Here is a 15,981-nt window from a genome sequence, read left to right as displayed (position 1 = left end):
CTGGCTGAAGTGTTCCAGCAGCCTGGAGGTCTGGACATCTGAACCCAGGTCCATCAGAGTGCAGGAGTCCAACAGCTCAGAGACACTCGTCAGGTCCTGCAGGATCTGAAACACACAGAACCAGAACCAGAACCTCTGTGCTGGGACAGTGTGGCAGCGCTGAAGGTGCTCCAGCACAAGAACAAAGTGGTGCTTCTGCACCTTCTGCCGTCGGTCCTGGTATCTCCTGACGGACGCCTGCTGCTGGATCTGGACCTGATGGTGGCGCCACAGCTCATTCACTTCCTGTTTGATGGCGTCGAGATGCTCCAGCTGCCGTCGCACCTCCGGCAGCAGCGTCTGGAGGTTCACCTGTGCGCCGGACATCTGAGCACAGACACATCGGGTCACCTGACCAAAACCACCACAGCTGGAGGGGTCGTGAAGGACCCGTGGCCTCATCCGACACGGTTCATCTCGTCCCATTAGTCACAAACTAACGCGACATTTTGACAGTTACCGTGGCAACGGTGCGAAGGAAGCCGTTGCCCAGCTCCTGAGCTGTGAGGAACTTCTGTCCAGTTTCCTTCCAGCTGCTGTTGAACTTCTTCTTCGTCTGTGGTCTGGACCTGCTGCTCCTAACACTTCCACTCTCAGCTCGTTTCTCCTGCTGCTCCTCCTGCTGCTCCTGCTGCTCCTGCTGCTCCTCCTCCTGCCCCCTGAAGGCCATCCTCAGCTCTTCTATGTCCTCCTCCACCTGGACAACAGGAAGACTCAGCTGACAGCACACATCTACAGGGGGAAGCTCTGAGCTTCATCACATCAACCACTTCTCCCATCATGGCTTCCACACTCGAGGAGAAACACTGGTGACGACCATCAACCTAATGAGACGACCATCAACCTAATGAGACGACCATCAACCTAATGAGACGACCATCAACCTAATGAGACGACCATCAACCTAATGAGACGACTACCTGGAGCAATGACGTGATGTCTGATCCGTTTCTGCGAAGGGCTTCCAAACACCCGTCTCTGCTCACCTGGTGGGCCATCCTGAGGAACCCGACGTAGGGTCTGAGCAGCTGAAGGTTTGAACTGATCTTCCTCTTCAGACTCTTCAGCTCAGCCCAGACCAGATCAGCTCGATGGGCCAGTTGAGGACTCGGTGAAGCAGCTGGGTCTGCAGACTGAGCGGCACCAGACCTGTTCTTCAGCTGTTCTGTCAGGACCTTCAGGGGAGTCAGAGGCCTGCTGGGTTTACTGGGATGCTGGAAACTGGTCTTGCAGGTCCACTCAAGTCCCTTGATCTGAGCCAGGATCTCCTTCATGTTCTGGTCTGCAGACTGGACACAAATCAGATTGTAATCTGAAATCTGTGTGTGTGTGTGCGTGTGTGTGTGTGTGTGTGTGTGTGTGTGCGTGTGTGTGCGTGCGTGCGTGTGTGTGTGTGTGTACCTCAGTACGTGTTTGCAGATCCAGGTGTGTATTCAGGGCATCTTCAGACTCTCTGAGCTGCCACCCTGAACTATTGGATATCACACTGGAGCCCAGACGCACCAAGCTCCATGTCTGCACCACACACACACACACACACACACACACACACACACACACACACACACACACCCACACACACACCCCCCCACACACACACACACACACACACACACACACACACACACACACACACAGGTTTGTTCAATGATGAATGTGTGTTGATTCAGAATAAATAAACTCGTGGAAGAACAGGAAGGAGGCAGAAGGTCACCTGGTCCATCACACGTTCCCATGACGACATCAGCTGTTTGTTCTGATTCTCTTCTTCAGGTTGAGTCCTGTAGATCTCCTCTGGCTGCCGGTTTATGGGAGCCTGGTATCTGGACTCAGACTGTAGGGCCAAGATTTCCTTTGATGTGGGTTGATGCTCCTCACCTGACCCAGGTCCCAGGTCCAGGTCTGCACCCATCACAAATCCAGACGGCACCTTTGTGGTCTGAGCTGGCTGAACATCTGATCTGGGTGAGGACGGTCTCAGGACGGTCTCCAGCCTGTGTTGCTTTGGTTTTGGATCCAAAGAGGATCTTGACTGGTCAGATTTGAATTCCGACTTGTTTTTTTCTCTTGATCCGGACTTTATTTCAGACAGAGACACTTCCAGCACTGGTGATTTGGACCCGGGCGTGAGATCGACCCTGGGCCCAGGGAGAGGACCTGGGGTCTCCTCTGATTTGAGGCCCAATCCAGAGATCAGTAGAGGGATTCTACTAACCCTGAGCCCGGGGTCCCTGTTCCCAGTCCGGACTGATCTAGGCTCAGGCTTTGATGCAGACTTGTACAAATCTGGTTTTAATTCTGAGTCCTGCTGTAATGTGGATCCAGGCTGAAGGTCTCTGGCTTCCAGGGTGTTGGGTCCAGGTTGCTGGTTTGTGGTCTCACCTGGAGCCAGTTTGGGATGATGTTCCGCAGGTGGCTCTAAACTCCAGACGGGCTTCGGTTGGGGCATGGACTCACGCCGTCCTGGTGGTGCTGATTCCAGGTCTGTGGTCTTCACAGAAGCGGATGTCTGCAGCTCGTCTGAAGTACATCCTGTCTGATCTAATCCGGATCCAGGATGGATCACTCTGGTCGCGTTCCTGGCTTCTGGGGTTTCAGACCCTTGCTTCAGGTCAGGGTCTCTGGTCTCCCCTGAACTGGAATTTGTCAAAACATTTCCAGTGTCTTTTAGTCTGGAGACTGGAGACAGGTCTCTCGGTTCCGACTCAAGGTCAGTGTCAGTTGAACTGGATCCAAAGTGCTGGGTTCTAGTATCTTCTAAATCTGACTGGAGGTCTGAACTAGATGCAATCTTCAAGTCTGGCTTAAATTCTGACCGCGGGTCTCCAGGTTCATTGGAATACGTCTCCATGTCTGATCTAGACTCCTTGGTGTCCTCTGGTCCAGTCTCAGGATGTGGGCCTCTTCCATGCGTCTCTGTGTTCTGTGACGATGTGGCACCAGGCTGCTTGGTTCTGGTCCCCTCCAAATCCATCCGAACATCTAACCTGGACTTGTTCTCCAGGTTTAAGCTGAACCCAAACTGCAGGTTTTTGGTCTCAGCTGGTCCACATGCAGGATGTAAATCACCGGGTTCTGATTCCAGCTCCTGGTTGTCAGCTGATGTGGGTCCTAAGTTCTGGATCTGCTCAAGACTCGGTCCTCCTGAAAGACTCCAGTTCTGAATAGAAGACAGATTTCATCACTATACCTTGATTATCGTTACTATTCTGACTGACCCCTGATCAGGGATCAGGGATCTGATCAGGGGTCAGGGATCAGGGATCTGATCAGGGATCAGGGATCTGATCAGGGGTCAGGGATCAGGGATCAGGGATCTGATCAAGGATCAGGCATCAGGGATCTGATCAGGGATTAGGGATCTTATCAAGGATCAGGGATCATGGATCTGATCAAGGATCAGGGATCTGATCAGGGATCAGGGATCTGATCAAGGATCAGGGATCAGGGATCTGATCAGGGATCCGGGATCAGGGATCTGATCAGGGATCCGGGATCTGATCAATGATCAGGGACCAGGGATCTGATCAGGGACCTGATCAGGGATCAGGGCTCATGGACCTGATCAGGGATCTGATCAGGGATCAGGGCTCATGGATCTGATCAGGGATCAGGGATCTGATCAGGGATCCGGGATCAGGGATCTGATCAGGGATCAGGGATCAGACCTCGGGATCACAGACCAGATCGAGAGCTTTCCGTGACCTTTCTCTTCGTAAACGTTGACACGTCCCTTTAAGAGATTTTTGTAAAGTTGTAACTGTAAAGTTTAATTGGATTATTTTTAAATGCTTGGCTGAGACTTCATGTGTGTTCTGGTTCTACATTAGACCCGGTCCACTCGGGCTAATCTGGATCACGACCCTCTTCTGTGAGGATCTGCAGCTTTATGATCAGACCAGACGGTCTCACGTTGGGACTGAAGACACAAAACCCAGAACGACTAAATCAAGAACAGCCAAGCCGGAATACTTCCGGAACCTCCAGGTGGACTTCCTGTGGTCTTACGTCAGACCGGTCTCCGTCCTGGCTGCTGTCTGGCCGCTGCCGTCTGAGGACCTGATCCGTCCTCCTCCTGCGGTCCTGCAGCGTCTCCACCAGCTCCTCCAGCCTCAGCACCACCCCGCGGCTGCACTGGGAATCCTGGGAGAAACATCAACAATGCCTGGATGAGATGCTTCCAGGTTCACTCAGATCAAAGCTGAGGCCAGGACACGTCAGTGGACCTGTCCCCTGAGTGATCTGGATCACCCTGCCCACCAATCGGACTCAGGTCCCTTTTTCTCATTTGTTTTGGGTGGTTTCACTTCTCATGGAGTCATTTTGTTCATTTGAAACTTGATGTGTGGAAATTAGTCATTTCTTTGCTTTAACGAGACTTTTACGGACAAAGTGAATCCCGACACCTCGAGAACCTGCACCTCCTCACAGGCGCCCTCCGCCTGCAGTACCCCTCCGCTCCTCTGGAGGGCCTCGGTCCTCTGGAGCTGTCGGAGACTTTGAAAGAGAACGTTGCTGCTGGTTAGAACCTGCAGCGAATTCTTCAGAAGTTCTGAAATGTGAACACAAAGAGATTCAACCAGATTCAACATTTCATATTCCAGTTGTAGCCGAGGGCGTAGCGTAAATGCTCAGGTTAGCGCTAACGCTAACGTTAGCAAGGATACCTCGCCTCGTGCATGTGACGTCTGTCCCTCCATCCTGTTCTGCTCTGAGCTGAAGATCCTCATACGTGTCCAGACGGGCAGCGAACTGCAGAGGCAGGCAGGAACACGTTAGTTACCACGGCGATGGCCCCCCTTCACCCAGTTCCTGCTGTTTCTACCTTTAAGAAGATCTACGAGTCAAGAAGACAACAAATTAAAGACGTGAAGAAGGAAAAGAGGCCGTCAGGAAGCAGGTGGCGCTAATAAAGACGACTTCAAACACGTGTCCTTCAGCACCATCCATCAGAGCTACAGCGCCACCGAGGACATGAAAGGCCTCCACCGGAGGAGCTCAGGGTGACCGTGGCCCGACCACAGGTGACCACGAGGCCTCCACCGGAGGAGCTCAGGGTGGCCGTGGCCCGACCACGCGTGACCACGAGGCCTCCACCGGAGGAGCTCAGGGTGACCGTGGCCCGACCACAGGTGACCACGAGGCCTCCACCGGAGGAGCTCAGGGTGGCCGTGGCCCGACCACGCGTGACCACGAGGCCTCCACCGGAGGAGCTCAGGGTGACCGTGGCCCGACCACAGGTGACCACGAGGCCTCCACCAGAGGAGCTCAGGGTGACCGTGGCCCGACCACAGGTGACCACGAGGCCTCCACCAGAGGAGCTCAGGGTGACCGTGGCCCGACCACGCGTGACCACGAGGCCTCCACCGGAGGAGCTCAGGGTGACCGTGGCCCGACCACACGTGACCACGAGGCCTCCACCGGAGGAGCTCAGGGTGACCGTGGCCCGACCACACGTGACCACGAGGCCTCCACCAGAGGAGCTCAGGGTGACCGTGGCCCGACCACACGTGACCACGAGGCCTCCACCGGAGGAGCTCAGGGTGACCGTGGCCCGACCACACGTGACCACGAGGCCTCCACCGGAGGAGCTCAGGGTGACCGTGGCCCGACCACACGTGACCACGAGGCCTCCACCGGAGGAGCTCAGGGTGACCGTGGCCCGACCACAGGTGACCACGAGGCCTCCACCGGAGGAGCTCAGGGTGACCGTGGCCCGACCACACGTGACCACGAGGCCTCCACCAGAGGAGCTCAGGGTGACCGTGGCCCGACCACAGGTGACCACGAGGCCTCCACCGGAGGAGCTCAGGGTGACCGTGGCCCGACCACGAGGCCTCCACCGGAGGAGCTCAGAGTAACCGTGGCCCGACCACGCGTGACCACGAGGCCTCCACCGGAGGAGCTCAGGGTGACCGTGGCCCGACCACGAGGCCTCCACCGGAGGAGCTCAGGGTGACCGTGGCCCGACCACGAGGCCTCCACCGGAGGAGCTCAGGGTGACCGTGGCCCGACCACACGTGACCACGTCAGTCTGGCTCCACAATCGTCCTCAGCAGCTCGTTAAAGCAGCAAAAGTCAGAAAACAGCTCTGGAGCTTCTGTTTCTAAAGATGATCCAAAAATCTACAGAGACGCTTCGATCCAACTCGCAGAGGCTGGTTCTGCTGCCAGGTTCTTCTGGGCAGCAGAACCAGCCTCAGACGGAAGGTTGGAGATGTTGGGAAGGTTTGATACCTCCGAGGCTCTGCAGTAGAACTCAGACGCCATCATCAGGACTTCCTGTCTCCGGTGGAGCAGGTGGAGCAGCAGCGACCAGGCCTCCGTCAGAGACGCCGCCATGGCTGCGGACAGGCCCTCCTCCTTCACCTTCCTCCCTCCATCTTCTCCCCGACCGCTCACCACAGACAGAACCTCACGCTCGTGTTTCTGACAGAAGGTTTTACATCAAAGTGTTGATTTATATTCAGAAGATCCCAGTCAAACGTGTCCTCTAAAGTCACGCTGGAACCAGCTGCTCCATCTAAAACATCTGAAGAACATTTTGGTGGAAGAACCTGGAGCTTCTGCAGAAGCTGCTGATGGTCCTGGATCAGAGTCTGGTTCTCATCCAGGTCGGATCCGATCTCACTCAGGCCTGGGTGGACCTGAACCAGCTGGAGGTGGATGAGTGAGCCGCTCTGCACCCCCCCCCCACACACACACACACACACACACACACACACACACACACACCAGTAAATAGTTTGTGCTATAAGAGGAAACAGCTCATGGACAGAAAAGTGACTTTGCGTGAACTTGAACTGGTCTGACCTGAAATATCAGCGTTAGCAGCAACAGCTAACTGTTAGCTTTGAGTAAAAGCTTAATGCTAACTTGCTAACTTGCTAACCAAATGTGCCGTTTTATATCTAAATAAGGCTTCAAGCCAGTTTCCCACTGTCAGCACGTGTAGGAGGCTGAAGGTGATCAGGTCTGTTAGCAGAGTTTCAGGGTCATGTGACCTGACTGGCGCCTCACCCTGAGGACAGAGACGGTGAGCTGTGATTGGCCGGCCTGGATGGCGATCGTGCTCAGGGTGGTGAACGATGGAGGAAGCTTGAGGGCTCCTGTGGCTGCAGGCGTCATCGTGCCCCAGCAGACTGAAGTCGTTACCAAAAGTGATGAAACTAAACGACTTTAATCACCGGCCTTGAACAGGAGACTGGAGACGCTCACGCCTGGAAAGTTCCATCAGGAAGATGAAAGAACCTGAAAGATGAAAGCGCTCGACGGCCGATCAAACGCAGCTGCCGCCTGGTGTCAGGATGAAGGCTCCTACCTGCTGCTCCGCTTCAGCTCGTTCTCCTGCTGCTGCCGGCGCCGCTCTGAAGCACCAAAACACCAGAGAGGCAGTAAAAATAGAGGCCAGCGTCAGATGGTGGCCGGGCTAAATATAGCGGCCGCGGAGCAGCACCGGCGGCTCCTCGGAACGCCGGCGCTCCGGCTTCTGACGGGAACAAGGTTGGTGCTCACGAGCAGGTAAAGATCAGAAGACACCAGAAATGTTCAACCACCTTTATTGATCAAATAAAACATAAAACAGTCAGAGGAGGACAGAAATAATAAACACCTCCTTTAAAAGCACAAATTAAAAGGCTCTTGTCCTCCTGACCTCTGACCTCTGACCTCAAGGATTTCTGCTGGAAAGTAAGAATCATGTCACACAGACAGGCGGACGATGGCGCCACAGACAGGCGGACGATGTCACCACAGACAGGTGGGGTTGGCTTTGTAGAGGCCGTAGTCCCGCCTCCGGAAGAACGCCACCTCAGTTTCATTGACTGCAACGACAAAGGCGCCCGGGTCACTCACACATATTAGCCACTGGCTAACCAGCACAGGTTAGAGCGCCCCCTGGTGGCACCCCCAAACCCTTAAATAATAGACGCTCAGACTCGCCTCTCTCTCCCTTTGGTCCCTTTCATCCTTCAGAAACCCCAAAAATGAAAGTTAAGATGATTCAAAACCGTTCAGTAAAGATGGTGACGTCATCTTGAGAGACCCGTTAGATCCAGGAGCATCCAACCATCATCCAACCATCATCCATCCACCCATCATCCATCATCCATCCAACCATCATCCACCCATCCATCATCTACCCATCCATCATCCACCCATCATCCATCCAACCATCCATCATCTACCCATCATCCATCCAACCATCATCCATCCACCCATCCATCATCTACCCATCATCCATCCAACCATCATCCATCCATCATCCACCCATCATCCATCCAACCATCATCCATCCACCCATCCATCATCTACCCATCATCCATCCACCCATCATCCATCCAACCATCATCCATCCACCCATCATCCATCCATCCATCCATCCATCATCCATCCACCCATCATCCACCCATCCATCATCCACCCATCCATCATCCACCCATCCATCCATCATCCATCCATCCATCATCCATCCATCATCCAACCATCATCCATCCAACCATCATCCATCCATCATCCACCCATCATCCATCCAACCATCATCCATCCATCCATCCATCATCCACCCATCATCCATCCAACCATCATCCATCCATCCATCATCCACCCATCATCCATCCACCCATCATCCATCCACCCATCCATCATCTACCCATCCATCATCCACCCATCATCCATCCAACCATCATCCATCCATCCATCCACCCATCATCCAACCATCCATCCATCATCCACCCATCCATCATCCACCCATCCATCATCCACCCATCCATCATCCACCCATCCATCCATCATCCATCCATCATCCAACCATCCACCCATCATCCATCCATCATCCACCCATCATCCATCCACCCATCCATCATCTACCCATCATCCATCCAACCATCATCCATCCATCCATCCATCATCCACCCATCATCCATCCAACCATCATCCATCCACCCATCATCCATCCATCCATCCATCATCTACCCATCCATCATCCACCCATCATCCATCCAACCATCATCCATCCACCCATCCATCATCTACCCATCATCCATCCATCCATCATCCATCCATCATCCATCCACCCATCATCCAACCATCCATCCATCATCCACCCATCCATCATCCACCCATCCATCATCCACCCATCCATCCATCATCCATCCATCATCCATCCAACCATCATCCATCCACCCATCCATCATCTACCCATCATCCATCCAACCATCATCCATCCACCCATCCATCATCTACCCATCATCCATCCATCCATCATCCATCCATCCATCCATCATCCAACCATCCATCCATCCATCATCCATCCACCCATCATCCAACCATCCATCCATCATCCACCCATCCATCATCTACCCATCATCCATCCATCCATCCATCATCCATCCACCCATCATCCAACCATCCATCCATCCATCATCCATCCACCCATCATCCATCCAACCATCATCCATCCACCCATCCATCATCTACCCATCATCCATCCATCCATCATCCATCCATCCATCCATCATCCATCCATCCATCCATCCATCATCCATCCACCCATCATCCAACCATCCATCCATCATCCACCCATCCATCATCCACCCATCCATCATCCACCCATCCATCCATCCATCCATCATCCAACCATCCACCCATCATCCATCCATCATCCACCCATCATCCATCCACCCATCCATCATCTACCCATCATCCATCCAACCATCATCCATCCATCCATCCATCATCCACCCATCATCCATCCAACCATCATCCATCCACCCATCATCCATCCATCCATCCATCCATCATCTACCCATCCATCATCCACCCATCATCCATCCAACCATCATCCATCCACCCATCCATCATCTACCCATCATCCATCCATCCATCATCCATCCATCATCCATCCACCCATCATCCAACCATCCATCCATCATCCACCCATCCATCATCCACCCATCCATCATCCACCCATCCATCCATCATCCATCCATCATCCATCCAACCATCATCCATCCACCCATCCATCATCTACCCATCATCCATCCAACCATCATCCATCCACCCATCCATCACCTACCCATCATCCATCCATCCATCCATCATCCAACCATCCATCCATCCATCATCCATCCACCCATCATCCAACCATCCATCCATCATCCACCCATCCATCATCTACCCATCATCCATCCATCCATCCATCATCCATCCACCCATCATCCAACCATCCATCCATCCATCATCCATCCACCCATCATCCATCCAACCATCATCCATCCACCCATCCATCATCTACCCATCATCCATCCATCCATCATCCATCCATCCATCCATCCATCATCCATCCATCCATCCATCCATCATCCATCCACCCATCATCCAACCATCCATCCATCATCCACCCATCCATCATCCACCCATCCATCCATCATCCATCCATCCATCATCCATCCACCCATCATCCAACCATCCATCCATCATCCACCCATCCATCATCCACCCATCCATCCATCATCCATCCATCATCCATCCAACCATCATCCATCCACCCATCCATCATCTACCCATCATCCATCCAACCATCATCCATCCACCCATCCATCATCTACCCATCATCCATCCATCCATCATCCATCCATCCATCCATCATCCAACCATCCATCCATCCATCATCCATCCCACCCATCATCCAACCATCCATCCATCATCCACCCATCCATCATCTACCCATCATCCATCCATCCATCCATCATCCATCCACCCATCATCCAACCATCCATCCATCCATCATCCATCCACCCATCATCCATCCAACCATCATCCATCCACCCATCCATCATCTACCCATCATCCATCCATCCATCATCCATCCATCCATCCATCCATCATCCATCCATCCATCCATCCATCATCCATCCACCCATCATCCAACCATCCATCCATCATCCACCCATCCATCATCCACCCATCCATCATCCACCCATCCATCATCCACCCATCCATCCATCCATCCATCATCCAACCATCCACCCATCATCCATCCATCATCCACCCATCATCCATCCACCCATCCATCATCTACCCATCATCCATCCAACCATCATCCATCCATCCATCCATCATCCACCCATCATCCATCCAACCATCATCCATCCACCCATCATCCATCCATCCATCCATCCATCATCTACCCATCCATCATCCACCCATCATCCATCCACCCATCCATCATCTACCCATCATCCATCCATCCATCATCCATCCATCATCCATCCACCCATCATCCAACCATCCATCCATCATCCACCCATCCATCATCCACCCATCCATCATCCACCCATCCATCCATCATCCATCCATCATCCATCCAACCATCATCCATCCACCCATCCATCATCTACCCATCATCCATCCAACCATCATCCATCCACCCATCCATCATCTACCCATCATCCATCCATCCATCATCCATCCATCCATCCATCATCCATCCATCCATCATCCATCCACCCATCATCCAACCATCCATCCATCATCCACCCATCCATCATCTACCCATCATCCATCCATCCATCCATCATCCATCCACCCATCATCCAACCATCCATCCATCCATCATCCATCCACCCATCATCCATCCAACCATCATCCATCCACCCATCCATCATCTACCCATCATCCATCCATCCATCATCCATCCATCCATCCATCCATCATCCATCCATCCATCCATCATCCATCCACCCATCATCCAACCATCCATCCATCATCCACCCATCCATCATCCACCCATCCATCCATCATCCATCATCCATCCATCATCCAACCATCCACCCATCATCCATCCATCATCCACCCATCATCCATCCACCCATCCATCATCTACCCATCATCCATCCAACCATCATCCATCCATCCATCCATCATCCACCCATCATCCATCCATCCACCCATCATCCACCCATCATCCATCCAACCATCATCCACCCATCATCCATCCACCCATTATCCATCCATCCAACCATCATCCACCCATCATCCATCCATCCAACCATCATCCATCCATCCTCCATCCAGATGTTGGTCCCAGGGGAACCTGGATCTTACCGACTCCGGCCTCTCGGAGGGTTTGGTCGTTCTGCAGAATCAGTTGTTCATCGTCGTCCAGACTCACCACCAGCTCGTTGGTCTGCAGGACGATGAAAAACACAACACACAATGATGCTTTGAGGAAGGTCAAAGCCCCTGAGAAGAGCGTCCCTCCTCAGTGGGGTTGTGGACAGTACAGGGCAGCAGGACAGCGTCCCGGAGACGCAGCGCCCCGGAGACGCAGCGCCCCGGAGACGCAGCGCCCCGGAGACGCAGCGCCCCGGAGACGCAGCGTCCTGGAGACACAGCGTCCCGGAGACGCAGCGTCCTGGAGACAGACCTTGGCTCCAAACGCTTGGTGGACGATCTTCATCGTGTCTGGAAAAGAAAACATTTTACAACCGTGATTCATTTGTTTGTGATTTCAAAGAAAGAAAATCAATCAGAACCAACAGCAGAACCCTGAAGCAAAGATTCTGAGGAGCCTCGATTCATCTTTAGTGATTAAGTTCAAACATTTATAGAAAAAACAAAACAACAAAAGAATCATTTAATGTTTGAGAACAATCCTGAACAGAATCGTCTGTTCTGGTGAGTTTCTGTTCCTGCAGGTCTGAGGCAGGTCTAGGACAGAGCTGAGGCAGGTCTGGGACAGAGCTGCGGCAGGTCTAGGACAGAGCTGAGGCAGGTCTAGGACAGAGCTGCGGCAGGTCTGAGGCAGGTCTAGGACAGAGCTGAGGCAGGTCTAGGACAGAGCTGCGGCAGGTCTGAGGCAGGTCTAGGACAGAGCTGCGGCAGGTCTGGGACAGAGCTGAGGCAGGTCTAGGACAGAGCTGAGGCAGGTCTGAGGCAGGTCTAGGACAGAGCTGCGGCAGGTCTGAGGCAGGTCTAGGACAGAGCTGAGGCAGGTCTAGGACAGAGCTGCGGCAGGTCTAGGACAGAGCTGCGGCAGGTCTAGGACAGAGCTGCGGCAGGTCTGAGGCAGGTCTAGGACAGAGCTGCGGCAGGTCTAGGACAGAGCTGCGGCAGGTCTAGGACAGAGCTGCGGCAGGTCTGAGGCAGGTCTAGGACAGAGCTGCGGCAGGTCTAGGACAGAGCTGCGGCAGGTCTAGGACAGAGCTGCGGCAGGTCTGAGGCAGGTCTAGGACAGAGCTGCGGCAGGTCTAGGACAGAGCTGCGGCAGGTCTAGGACAGAGCGGAGGTCTGAGGCAGGTCTAGGACAGAGCTGCGGCAGGTCTAGGACAGAGCTGCGGCAGGTCTAGGACAGAGCTGAGGCAGGTTGCTTCACATCAACGTCTAAATTCAATAAACCATATTTAATTAATGAAATCTGAAGTTAGCACATCACACACAGACCGTAGTCGTGGTTCCTGAAGGGGGGAGGAACTCCGGGTCTCTTGGCAACATCTGGAAGACAACAGCAGCCCGTCACATTAACACTGGGGGAAATTATTGAAAACAACATTCGTGTCAGTGTTTTTATGGTTCACGTGAAGTTCCCGATGACTGTGTCCAACAATGTGAACTAAAACATTGCTGTCTTATATTAGCACAAAACAAATCTTTTCAAGAGTTGATTTTTGTGGATAGTTTAAGGAACTAAAGCTCTTTAAATCCGGCGGTTCTGTTGGGGACTCCCACTCCAGTCCTGGCGCTCTGGGATCAATGGGATGATAAAAGTGTCGCTGAACGCGATCCTCCTGATGAGTTAAAGCTCTAAACTGCTCGTTTCAGTGACCGATGCAGCGGAACCTCTCATAAACTCCAGCCGCCTCCCTCAGCCCGCCAGCGGGGGACAAGCCAGAGGAATGGCGGCCCATTAGCGACACCTGGAGCCCCCGCAGCAGGAGCCGTCACTTCCAGCTCCAACGGGGCCACATTATTCCTGTTTCCTGCCCGATTCCGCTTCAATCTCACCGTCTCTGACGAGCTGAATGAAGTCCAGCACCTTCTGATCCAAACTGACTCCGTGAAACACGACCGGTTTGAAATTCCTGTGTTCGAAAGACCTCACCAACCGGACCGTGACCACAGCCTCTCCGGCCATGTCCCGCTGGACCCCCGCTAACGCCCCGGCAGATGTCGCGGCGGAGCGCACGAATTGTGCGTGAACAACGAGGTTTCTCCGCCTGAGAAGTCGATGCGGGTCAGCAAGGCTCGATCAGTCGATGGCCGAGGCTCCTTCTTCCTCGCCTGCTTTATAACAGCGCTCGGTGCGTTAGCGCCCCCTGTCGGTCGGACCGAGGAAGGCACAAGCGCAAAGAAAACCAAGCCTGACGTGAGCAGAAAGCTCAGGTAATATCACCATTATGCTTTAGTGATAAAAATCAGCCCCCAGTAAAAAATAAATGGACTAAACCCAAAAACACTCCACGAATTGTGGGTTCAAATCAGGAAAGTGAAACGGATCCACGCTGACCAGTAGGCGTCGCTGCTGTTCAACACATTTCTAGGAGAAACGAATCCTTTCAATATTTAATCGTCTGGTGTTGACTTAAAAGCAAATAAATTCATGTCATAAGTAATAATTATTTAATCATGATCCATATTTATCATATTTATTTACTGAATGATGTCCCTTTTGTCCCATGTGGATATTTGACTGATTGAAAACTGAGTGAATCTGAAGAGATGTTTCATTATTAATCAGCCGTTATGAATAAACTGAGATGAATTAAACTCACTCACACAAATGTCTGTTAGACACTTGACTCTGGGCAAACTGGAACTGGGACTATTATAAATCGCAGAGATCTCAACCTCAACTTCTGATATCCGTCTCCCAGTCTGTGTTTACGTCTGTAGATGGATTCACAACATCCGGTGGGAGATGAACCAGGGTTGTTAGTGTTGTGTTATTTTTGTGTCTCGTGTTTATTCTGCCTGTTGGCTGTTGGGGTAAAAACTGCCGGTCACATCTGGTCCTGTTATGACTTCCTGGTTGAGTTCTGTCAGGGTCAGTCTGGTATCAGAGCTGGGCTGCTTCCTGGTTCCAGTTGAGATGATCCAGTAAGGTCGAGATCGGGCTGGTAGGATGTTTCCTCCTCCACAAGCTCAGGATCATCCCGAGGAACAGGCGGAGGTTCTGGTGAACTGTCCCTTTAATATGCAGCCCAGGACGCCACGACACTCATCTATTACTTTGCTGTTCAATCTATTTTTACAGCGTCATTAGTTAAAAACTCATTCACACATTTACACCAAGCAAATCACCCAGATGAAGGTATTAATCCCGCGTGTTCTGAGCAGCAGATTGGACTGATGATTGTTTGATATCTGCTTGATTGATTGCTCATTCTCAGCTGGAAGATGATTGATTGGACCAAATGTTAAATGAAGCAGAGAGAAAAATCACATCATTTGTTCCAAACAGAGCGGACGTCCTGCAGCTCAGCCTGGAGGTCAGTGAAGGTCGGCCGAGCGGAGCAGCCGCTGCAATGCTAACCTCCAAAATATGGAGCTAAATTAGCAATGAGCGTCGTCATGCCGACACAGGTCATGATCAGTGACGTCACATGACACCATGTCAGCCGAGAAGATGATGTCACTGGCTCTGATTGGAATCAGAATCAGATGTTTTCGTCTCATCAGGTGATTTTCGTGTGGACGCGGATGATTAAATCTGACTGGAAGCCTCATGTTGGTGGTGCAGCTGCGTGTCTGGAGGGTCTGTTGGTGCCGAGGAGACCTCGAGTCCAGTCAGGCCCGTCAGACCCGTCAGAGCCCACAGGCTGGGGCTGACATTTACACGGAAGCTGAGTGACACTTTTCTGTTAGATATGAAAACATGAAAATGCTGTTTCCTGCTAAAAAAGTGTGTGTGGGACCTCTGGGCCTTAAACTGGAGCCGAACCGG

At 52.5% G+C, this 15,981-nt stretch overlaps 1 protein-coding gene across 2 annotated transcripts in view; it reads right to left on the bottom strand.

Annotated features, from left to right (window-relative positions):
* Nucleotides 1-14,304, bottom strand: part of c1h2orf76 (chromosome 1 C2orf76 homolog) — a 17,795-nt gene extending 3,491 nt beyond the window's left edge. Inside the window, exons 1-5 of one of the 2 annotated variants that reach the window (XM_029837119.1) lie at nt 14,043-14,304; nt 13,482-13,532; nt 12,466-12,503; nt 12,144-12,225; nt 7,743-7,861 (exon numbers count right to left, since the gene is read on the bottom strand). In XM_029837119.1, the coding sequence (XP_029692979.1) occupies nt 7,785-7,861; nt 12,144-12,225; nt 12,466-12,503; nt 13,482-13,532; nt 14,043-14,172 (378 nt within the window). In that variant the 5' untranslated portion in view covers nt 14,173-14,304 and the 3' untranslated portion in view covers nt 7,743-7,784. Of the gene's footprint in view, nt 1-7,582; nt 7,862-12,143; nt 12,226-12,465; nt 12,504-13,481; nt 13,533-14,042 lie in introns of those variants that run through there. The other variant, XM_003978268.3, reaches the window with a different exon arrangement.
* Nucleotides 14,305-15,981: the final 1,677 nt, after the last annotated feature.

Source organism: Takifugu rubripes, chromosome 1 (assembly GCF_901000725.2).
Source record: "Takifugu rubripes chromosome 1, fTakRub1.2, whole genome shotgun sequence".
Lineage (NCBI taxonomy): Eukaryota > Metazoa > Chordata > Actinopteri > Tetraodontiformes > Tetraodontidae > Takifugu > Takifugu rubripes.
This window is presented reverse-complemented; position numbering and strand designations above follow the sequence as displayed.